This window comes from Salmo salar, chromosome ssa16 (assembly GCF_905237065.1).
Source record: "Salmo salar chromosome ssa16, Ssal_v3.1, whole genome shotgun sequence".
NCBI classification, from domain to species: Eukaryota; Metazoa; Chordata; class Actinopteri; order Salmoniformes; family Salmonidae; genus Salmo; species Salmo salar.
Window position 1 is genome coordinate 15,588,152 of NC_059457.1, and position 10,713 is coordinate 15,598,864.

At 49.0% G+C, this 10,713-nt stretch overlaps 1 protein-coding gene across 7 annotated transcripts in view; it reads right to left on the reverse strand.

Annotated features, from left to right (window-relative positions):
- Window positions 1-10,713, reverse strand: part of LOC106573173 (homeodomain-interacting protein kinase 2) — a 107,626-nt gene that overhangs the window by 21,331 nt on the left and 75,582 nt on the right. For 5 of the 7 annotated variants that reach the window (XM_014147899.2, XM_045697020.1, XM_014147903.2 and 2 more), the window contains exon 5: window positions 7,906-8,004. In XM_014147899.2, the coding sequence (XP_014003374.1) occupies window positions 7,906-8,004 (99 nt within the window). The remainder of the gene's footprint in view (window positions 1-7,905; window positions 8,005-10,713) is intronic. The other 2 variants (XM_014147905.2, XM_014147900.2) reach the window with 1 other exon arrangement.

Genomic DNA, 10,713 nt, shown 5'->3' on the forward strand with positions numbered 1-10,713 from the left:
TAGAGGAGGAGGGGGAGGTAGAGGCTGAGGCAGAGGGGGAGGTAGAGGCTGAGGCAGAGGGGGAGGTAGAGGCTGAGGCAGAGGGGGGAGGTAGAGGCTGAGGCAGAGGGGGAGGTAGAGGAGGAGGGGGAGGTAGAGCCTGAGGCAGAGGGGGAAAGGAGGAGGGGGAGGTAGAGGCTGAGGCAGAGGGGGAGGCTGGGGCAGAGGGGGAGGTAGAGGAGGAGGGGGAGGTAGAGGCTGAGGCAGAGGGGGAGGTAGAGGCTGAGGCAGAGGGGGGAGGTAGAGGCTGAGGCAGAGGGGGAGGTAGAGGAGGAGGGGGAGGTAGAGGCTGAGGCAGAGGGGGAGGTAGAGGCTGAGGCAGAGGGGGAGGTAGAGGCTGAGGCAGAGGGGGAGGTAGAGGGGGAGGTAGAGGTTGAGGCAGAGGTAGAGGGGGAGGTAGAGGCTGAGGCAGAGGGGAGGTAGAGGGGGAGGTAGAGGATGAGGCAGAGGGGGAGGTAGAGGCTGGGGCAGAGGTAGAGGAGGAGGGGGAGGTAGAGCCTGAGGCAGAGGGGGAAAGGAGGAGGGGAGGTAGAGGCTGAGGGGAGGTAGAGGAGGAGATAGGCTGAGGCAGAGGGGGAGGTAGAGGCTGGGGCAGAGGGGGAGGTAGAGGGGGAGGTAGAGGATGAGGCAGAGGAGGAGGAGGTAGAGCCTGAGGCAGAGGGGGGAAAGGAGGAGGTAGAGGCTGAGGCAGAGGGGGAGGTAGAGGTAGAGTCAGAGGGGGAGGTAGAGGCTGGGGCAGAGGTAGAGGAGGAGGGGGAGGTAGAGGAGAGGGGGGGAGGAGGCCTGAGGCAGAGGGGGAAAGGAGGAGGGGGAGGTAGAGGCTGAGGCAGAGGGGGAAAGGAGGAGGGGGAAGTAGAAGCTGAGACAGAGGGGGAGGTGGAGGCTGGGGCAGAGGTAGATGAGGAGGGGGAGGTAGAGCCGCTCTGGAGCAGCCCACAGCCTTCAGTGGCATGTCTGAGTTGGGGGGACAGGGACACAGACAGGGACAAGCGTGCTTGTTTATTGCGATTGCTATGCTGAGATAGCGGGCCCGTTTTTCATAAAGATACAGCTTACCTATAGCCCTGCTTCAGGGGCTATCTGATGTACTGCCAGTCAACGCCAAACAATATGATTGAGTTCTTGTTCCTACGCAAGTTATTCAGGCTCCGTCCCTAACCCCTCCCTGCCTCGCACATCTCCACTCGCCGTGATAAAGGAATAATCTCTGGAATGAGGTGGGGAAAATAATCACTCTGTCCTCTGCGAGAGGGAAAAATTACTTTGGGAAACGCACTCAGTCGGATTGCGAATGTGTCGCCTCGCCTATGTATGTGTACGGAGGCAATCTAACTCCATACAAGCATTGTAGCACAGCAGAAATGTACAGTATATATGTTAATGTTACGGAGAACAGCATGCATTCTATTGTAGTGAATTGATTGAATGCCGAGACAGAGCAAGACCTCTATGAGTATGCTAGATCATAAAGTCAAAGAGCAGCAAAGCAGTAGAATACTTTTAGTATAATCATCACTTCTCTTTATCCTGCCCACAACACAAAAAGTTCTGAAATTGAGCATAGTCCTATTATACACTGAACAAAAATATAAACGCAACATGTAAAGTGTTGGTCCCATGTTTCATGAGCTGAAATAACATTTTCCATATGCACGAAAATGATTTATCTCAAATATTGTGCACACATTTGTTTACATCCCAGTTAGTGAGCCTTTCTCTTTTGCCAATATATCCATCCACCTGACAGGTGTGGCATATGAAGAACGATCATTACACAGGTGCACCTTATGCTTGGGACAATAAAAGGCCACTCTAAAATGTGTAGTTTTGTCACACAACACAATGCCACAGATGTCTCACATTTTGAGGGAGCGTGCAATTGGCATGCTGACTGCAGGAATGTCCAACAGAGTTGTAGCCAAATAATTAAAATGTTATTTCTCTATAAGCCTCCAACGTCATTTTTTTCGAGAATATGTCAGTATGTCCAACAGGCCTCACAACAGCAGACCACGTGTAACCACGCCAGCCCAGGACCTCCACATCCGGCGTCTTCAACTTGCAGGATCGTCTGAGACCAGCCACCCGGACAGTTGATGAAATTGTAGGTTTGCACAACCGAAGAATTTCTGCACAAACTGTCAGAAACCGCCTCAGGGAAGCTCATCTGTGTGCTCGTCGTTCTCACCAGGATCTTGACCTGACTACAGGTCAGCGTCATAACAGACTTCAGTGGGCAAATCCTCACCTTCGATGACCACTGACACACTGGAGAAGTGGTCATCGAATCCCAGTTTCAGTTGTACCGGTCAGATGGCAGACAGCGTGTATGGCGTCGTGTGGGCGAGGGGTTTTCTGATGTCAACGTTATGAACAGAGTGCAACATTACTGGTGGAGGTGGGGTTATGGTATGGTCAGGCACAAGCTATGGACAACAAACACAATTGCATTTTATCGATGGCAATTTAAATGCACAGAGATGCCGTGACGAGATCCTGAGGCCCATTGTCGTGCCACTCATCTGCCGCCATCACCTCATGTTTCAGCATGATAATGCAGAGCCCGATGTCACAAGGATCTGTACACAATTCCTGGAAGCTGAAAATGTCCCAGTTCTTCCATGGCTGCATACTCACCAGACATGTCACCCATTGAGCATGTTTAGGATGCTCTGGATCGACGTGTACAACAGTGCGCTCCAGTTCCCGACAATATCCAGCAACTTCACACAGCCATTGAAGAGGAGTGGGACAACATTCCATAAGCCACAATCAACAGCCTGATCAACTCTATGTGAAGGAGATGTGTCACGTTGCAAATGCTGGTCACACCAGATTCTAGTTTTCTGATCCACGCCCCTACCTATTTTTTAAGGTATCTGTGACGAACAGATGCATATCTGCATTCCCAGTCATGTGAAATCCATAGATTACGTGTCACACGCGTCGTTGTAGGTAGTGGACCAAAACACAGCGGGTATATGAATCATCATCTTTTATTGAAGGAAAAACAAAACAAAACACTTACACAAAACAAACGACGAAAACAGTCCTCTAAGGTGCTCAGACTATACACGGAAACAATCACCCACAAACACAAGAGAAAATTAACCCACATATGGCCTCCAATTAGAGGAAACGACAACCAGCTGCCTCTAATTGGAAGTCGTTCCAAAACCCCAACATAGAAATAGAAAACCCAGATAAACACATAGAAATAGACAATATAGAACATACACCAAAAACCCCAAAACAAACACCCTCTGCCAGGCCCTGACCACTCTACAATAACAAACAACCCCTTTTACTGGTCAGGACGTGACAGTACCCCCCCCCCCGCCCCCCAAATGTGCAGACCCCGGATGCACCGAAACAAAAAAAAACACAAAAAATAACCCAAAACTAAAGGGAGGGAAGGGAGGGTGGCTACCGTCACCGATGGCTCCCGTGCTACACCCCCCCACCCCAATCCTCCAACTACGGAGGTGGCTCAGGCTCCGGCTTTAGTCCCCATCCTAACCGTCCCACCCCCCTTGAAGGCTCATGGCTGTAGACCACTGCTAAAGGCTCTGGGCTAAGGTGCGTCGCTGGAGACCTCGGGCTGAGGAGCGTCTCTGGAGACTCAGGGATGAGGAGCGTCTCTGGAGACTCAGGGATGAGGAGCGTCTCTGGAGACTCAGGGATGAGGAGCGTCTCTGGAGACTCAGGGATGAGGAGCGTCTCGGCCGGCTCCGGACTGTGGGCCGTCTCTGCAGGCTCCGGACTGTGGGCCGTCTCTGCAGGCTCCGGACTGTGGGACGTCGCCGGAAGCACTGGACGGGGAACTGTCGCCGGAAGCTCTGGACGGGAACTGTCGCGGAAGCTTGACGGGGAACTGTCGCCGGAAGCTCTGGACAGGGAACTGTCGCCGGAAGCTCTGGACAGGGAACTGTCGCCGGAAGCTCTGGACGGGGACTGCGCACTGAAGGCCTGATCCGTGGGGCTGGCTTTGGAGGCGCCAGACTAGTGACACGCACCACAGGGCTAGTGCGAAGAGCAGGAACAGGACGTACTGGACTGGGCAGGCGCACTAAAGGCCTGGTGCGTGGGCTGGCTTTGGAGGTGCCAGAACAGTGATACGCACCACAGGGCTTGTGCGAGGAGCAGGAACTGGATACACTGGGCCTTGACTACGCACTGGAGGTCTGGAGCGCACAGCCTGCACAACCCGTCCTAGCTGGATTGTTACTGTAGCCCAGCACGGGCGGAGTGCTGGCACAGGACGAACTGGGCTGTGCTGAGGCATGATGGCTGACGTGCGTAGAGCAGGCGCAGGGTAGCCTGGGCCTAGGAGACGCACTGGTGGCCAGATGTATTGAGCAGGCATACTTCTCCCTGGCTGGATGCCCACTCTAGCACGGCACTTGCGGGGGGCTGGTATCGCTCGTACCGGACTGTGCATGCGGATGGGCGAGACCATGCGCACTTCCGCATAGCACGGTGCTCTCACCGCCAAACGCTCCCCATAATAAGCACGAGGAGTTGGTTCAGGCCTATTGCCTGACTTACTCCAACTCCCCGTGTGCCCCCCCCAAAAAATGTGGGGGCTGCCTCCTCACCTCCTGAAATGGAGGATATAGTGCCTCGTACCTCCGTCACTCAGCCTTTGCTGCCTCCAGCTCCTCCTTTGGGCGCTTGTACTCCCCAGCCTGGTGCCATGGTCCTTTCCCATCTAATACCTCCTCCCATGTCCACGACTCCAAATAACTTTCCTGCTGCTCCTTCCTCCGCTGCTTGGTCCTACTTTGGTGGGTGGTTCTGTCACACACGTCATTGTAGGTAGTGGACCAAAACGCAGCGGGTATATGAATCATCTTCTTTTATTGAAGGAAAAACAAAACACTTACACAAAACAAACGACGAAAACAGTCCTGTAAGGTGCTCAGACTATACACGGAAACAACCACCCACAAACACGAGAAAATTAACCCACTTAAATATGGCCTCCAATTAGAGGCAACGACAACCAGCTGTCTCTAATTGGAGGTTGTTCCAAAAAACCCCAACATAGAAATAGAAAACCCAGATAAACACATAGAAATAGACAATATAAAACATACACCAAAAACCCCGAAACACACAAAACAAACACCCTCTGCCACGCCCTGACCACTCTACAATAACAAACAACCCCTTTTACTGGTCAGGACGTGACATTAGGGCCTAATGAATTTATTTCAATTGACTGATTTCCTTATATGAACTGTAACTCAGTAAAATCTTTGAAATTGTTGTATGTTACGTTTCTATCTCTGTTCAGTGTAGTTTACATGACGAGTGCAGTGTCTGTATACGCATGTCAATGGATATTTCTGGCCTCAGAGACATTATATCATAGAAATAGTATCTAGTAACTCCTGAGGACCTATGACATGGCACTCCAAAACACGAGGACACGACAGCAGATGTTATTATACAAATATCATCTAGAATCTAGTGCTTCTATTTCTATGCTGAGTAGCTGTGACATGACATGGCACTGGAGAACATGAGGACACGACAGCAGATGTCCGAGCAGCACTGGGACACATCCGGCTGCCTGTGCCTGAGGAGAGGTGGAGTTAACCATGCAAGACTATGATGTGTACAGAACAACCCTAGTTTAGAATATCAGGTTTAATGTTGGACAACTAACAGCATCCCATCTGAGTTGAGGTCAGTAATATTATTTAGAGGAAAGGGAGAGTAGTTAGTAGTAGTGAAACTGAATGCAAGGAGCTTGTCTTTCGGCCATTGCTTCGCTGTCAGCAACTGTTATTGTAAAGTCATGCTGGGTCGCAGAGTTGTGTGTGGTGAAAACATAGCCACATAGTCTTGGCCTCCGTCTATCTAGTTCTCCATTCAGGCTGCATCCAGTTTAGCTAGTGCTAACTAGAGATCAAATGGAGATAGGTCCTCCAGAACTTTAAGCTCTCCCCACATTTCCCAAGACGGTGTGGAAGCAACAAGAATGTAACCATTGGCAGACGTCCCAGTAATCAACCCAAGTCTCTCTCTCCAGTCCTTCTGTACCTTCAGATATGATCCATTATACAAATGAAGACAGATGTCCACACTGCTAACTTATTTATCTGGCCCTAGATTCTGACTCGGTCTAAGCTCTTCTCCCAATTAGGACTGGGCTCCTCTTTTTACTTTCTGTTTCTTTTAGTAACCTGTGTGTGTGTGTGTGTGTGTGTGTGTGTGTGTGTGTGTGTGTGTGTGTGTGTGTGTGTGTGTGTGTGTGTGTGTGTGTGTGTGTGTGTGTGTGTGTGTGCCTGCCTACCTGTGCGTCAGTGGAGGGTGCTTAGAGGACGGCTCATAATAATGGCCAGAACGGAGCGAATGGAATGGCATCAAACACCTGGAAACCATGGAAACCATGTGTTTGATGTATTTGATACCATTCCACTGATTCCGCTCCAGTCATTACCCACGAGCCCATTCTCCCCAATTAAGGTGCTACCACAACCTCTTGTGCTGTGTTTGTGTGTGTGTTGGATGGGGTCCTGGCATGTTCATTTCATTAGACCAGTGTTGTGTGTCTGGGAGTAGGAGCAGCTTGGAGGTATAGCCTCCTAAACTAACCCAGGCAGAGGCACTAACTTCACCGAGCACCACTTCCGCTGGGCCTGCACACTATGCCAGACCTGGAGCACTCTGGCTGGGCACTGGGTCAACTCTAATAGTCCAGACGGGACATCACTGAAGTGAACAATTGTAGGTCCGCATGAGGTGGACGACCCCAAGGGCTTAACGTGCCAGATGATTTGTGTGTGTGTGTGTGTGTGTGTGTGTGTGTGTGTGTGTGTGTGTGTGTGTGTGTGTGTGTGTGCGTGCGTGCGGTGTACGGAGCAAACTGCAATCAGATCGCAGACCTCAAGTCATATTTTACCTGACTTAATCTGTCATGTACCTTGACAGCTTTTTATCCTCCCCTCAAGGAACAAGACGTTTTAGATGCCTGGGAAATGTATCACGGTTTCCATCATTACCGGTATGTACGCTACAGTATGCGTGGTGTTAAAACTAGTATGTTTGGGCGGGTGACAGAGAGAACAAAATATGGGCAGAGACACTATCGTATCATCATCTGCAAAATGTCATAGGTCTGTGTCAACTTTCCCACCGCAATCGGAATGAGAGTTGGGGAGAGGAGACGTGTTATGAGAAGGATCACATAAGATATAAGCCGTTTGGCGACAGTGCTTTTCTACACCAGGGTTTAGTTGTATGAGTCACTTCCTGGTTACGTAAACACTGTAATGCATCCTTTCTTTGTTTTACCAAACAAATGGGTTCCCACAGGTGTTCTCTCTGTAAACGTCGCGCTGGAGAGAGCAGACTCTTGTTCATTGGGCACCAAACAGAAGAAAACGGACTGAAACAGGCAGGGACTACCCTCATTAAAATGTTTCCTTGTGAAATGTTTTAAAACTATTTCCTAATGAATATGACCTAGCTAAGGGCTAAAAGCTATTGTCTTGCTTCCCACGCTGCAACTCCTCTAGCCTTCTCTGTCTCGTTGTGTACATGTCCAACACAGACGCGTCCAGTTAGGTGATGGCCACAACATTCACCCAGCTTAAATAAGAAAGCAAACTACACACAGGAAATACTGTGACTGAGTTGACCAAATGCTCGACTACGATGTCAGCCTGTCATTTATTAAGCGGTGGTTTTAGAGAAAATAAGAAGAAAGAAAATAATCTGAAATGAAGAAGGGTTTTGTTCGGAGCACAGACGGTTTCATTTCCCCTGTGCGCCTGCATATGCAAGGGGCTCCACTGCGTGTGTGTGTGTGTGTGTGTGTGTGTGCATGCGTGCATGTGTGTGTATTGTATATACAGTGCTCTGAACCTGCGCCATATCGTCCAGGCAATTGAAGATGTACTTCCGGGCCTCCTTCGACTTGATCGCTGTCTCTCCTTCATGGTCCTCGGGTGTCTGTGGAGACAAGAAACAGATGTTTCATTCAGTTCCCATAAGACTTCCTCTAGTCTCTGAAAATACTTTATTTACATGTCCCTCATTACAGAATCTAGTTATAGGCAGCAGGACTGAGCTAGCTAGCAGGACTGAGCTCTATTGTTTATCGACAGCAGGACTGAGTTAGCTAGCAGGACTGAGCACTATTGTTTATCGACAGCAGGACTGAGCACTATTGTTTATCGGCAGCAGGACTGAGATTTATTGTTTATCGGCAGCAGGACTGAGTTAGCTAGCAGGACTGAGCACTATTGTTTATTGGCAGCAGGACTGAGTTAGCTAGCAGGACTGAGCACTATTGTTTATCGGCAGCAGGACTGAGTTAGCTAGCAGGACTGAGCTAGCTAGCAGGACTGAGCACTATTGTTTATCGACAGCAGGACTGAGCTAGCTAGCAGGACTGAGCACTATTGTTTATCGGTAGCAGGACTGAGCACTATTGTTTATCGGCAGCAGGACTGAGCTAACTAGCAGGACTGAGCACTATTGTTTATCGGCAGCAGGACTGAGCTAGCTAGCAGGACTGAGCACTATTGATTATCGGCAGCAGGACTGAGCTAGCTAGCAGGAATGAGCACTATTGTTTATCGGCAGCAGGACTGAGCTAGCTAGCAGGACTGAGCACTATTGTTTATCGGCAGCACGACCGAGCACTATTGTTTATCGGCAGCAGGACTGAGATAACTAGCAGGACTGAGCACTATTGTTTATCGGCAGCAGGACTGAGCTAGCTAGCAGGACTGAGCACTATTGTTTATCGGCAGCAGGACTGAGCACTATTGTTTATCGGCAGCAGGACTGAGCACAATTGTTTATCGGCAGCAGGACTGAGCTAACTAGCAGGACTGAGCACTATTGTTTATCGGCAGCAGGACTGAGCTAACTAGCAGGACTGAGCACTATTGTTTATCGGCAGCAGGACTGAGCTAACTAGCAGGACTGAGCACTATTGTTTATCGGCAGCAGGACTGAGCTAGCTAGCAGGACTGAGCACTATTCTTTATCGGCAGCAGGACTGAGCTAGCTAGCAGGACTGAGCACTATTGTTTATCGGCAGCAGGACTGAGCTAGCTAGCAGGACTGAGCACTATTCTTTATCGGCAGCAGGACTGAGCACTATTGTTTATCGGCAGCAGGACTGAGCTAGCTAGCAGGACTGGGGTGGTGAAACACACACACCGGTGCAGACACACTTTTGTGGCGGCAGGTAGCCTAGTGGTTAGAGCATTGGAGCAGTAACTGGAAGGTTGCTGGATCGAATCCCCGAGCTGACAAGGTAAAAATCTGTTGTTCTTCCCCTGAAAAAAGCAGTTACCCCACTGTCATTGTAAATAAGAATTTGTTCTTAACTGACTTGCCTAGTAAAATAAAATACACACACAAAACATGTGTATGGGCAAAAGCGGGGACATGTGTGTAAGCATTGAAACACACACACCCACTTGCAGTATGTGGACACACACTAATCTTACAGACCTATTATCAGAGGAAAACTCTCTGACACGCTGTATTCGTTTTAATTACAGTATCAGCATTATCACGGCTGCTGTAAAATGGAAATACACGACAAGCCAAGGTCGAAGCGAAGCTTAGCAATCATTCTGACAGGCCTATCCCTGGCTCTGTCTCAGCGAAAGGGAAAAGGTTGTCGGTTACTAGTTATCTGATTTTCCATTGCCAACAACCATGGACAAATATGAGGCTGTAGCCATGTCCTAATATACAAAGTAATAACTTATCTCTACCTTTTCACACAGTGACAGCCTCTTGTATAACTTAAGAGCACACACACACACACACACACACACACACACACACACACACACACACACACACACACAACAGACAGGGTGTTATCCTCTATAGTTACTGAAAGGTGAACGTTGCAAGGAGCTACATTATTGGATGTCAATGTGGTATGTTGTTGTGCCTCATTTTGTATGAATAAGAACAAAGACATGGGGTGTGTCAGACAACGGCACGTTCGTCAAACGTTGTGCACTTTATAGGGAGTGAGGTGCCATTTGGGACGGACTCGTGGTGAGTCTCCAAGGAGAGCTGATCAATCTTGGGAGAGAATATTGCTAAGTGCAGTAGAGCGGTGAGGGCGTATATATCCAGCTGAGATATTGGTATTGTGGGGTCAGGATGTTCAATACAGTAAAAATATGTCTGCGGATTCACTGCATGACTCCAAAGTACTGCCAAAGGGGAAAAAATGCTGGTGCTTGAACAGGTCAGCACCTTATTGAGTGGCCTGAATAGAGCAACATTTCTTTGGAGCCAGCGTTGAGTCTATCCTGCCAATGCCTCACACTGGGCTTCTGTAGCTCGTTTTTTAAAACACATTTATTCAGGGGGACCCAGTGAGACCATTTACAATGGTGGACTAAGGACAACAATACACCAAATTAAAAATGATTAATAAAAATAAAATAAACTATAATTTACAGAATCAACACTACAGCTTCAAACACCACAGATACAATTTTTACATTAAATCCAAACAGTTGCAATTACCACTAACTTAATTTAACATTAAAGTCCTAAACTGCTCTAGAGGCACCAGAGAGTCAAGAGTTCTGTAGGCTTTTCCAAAAATGGGGGGCACTGAAACTGAAGGCGGATTTACCTAGATCGTTACGTACTGGTGGAACCTCGAGAGTT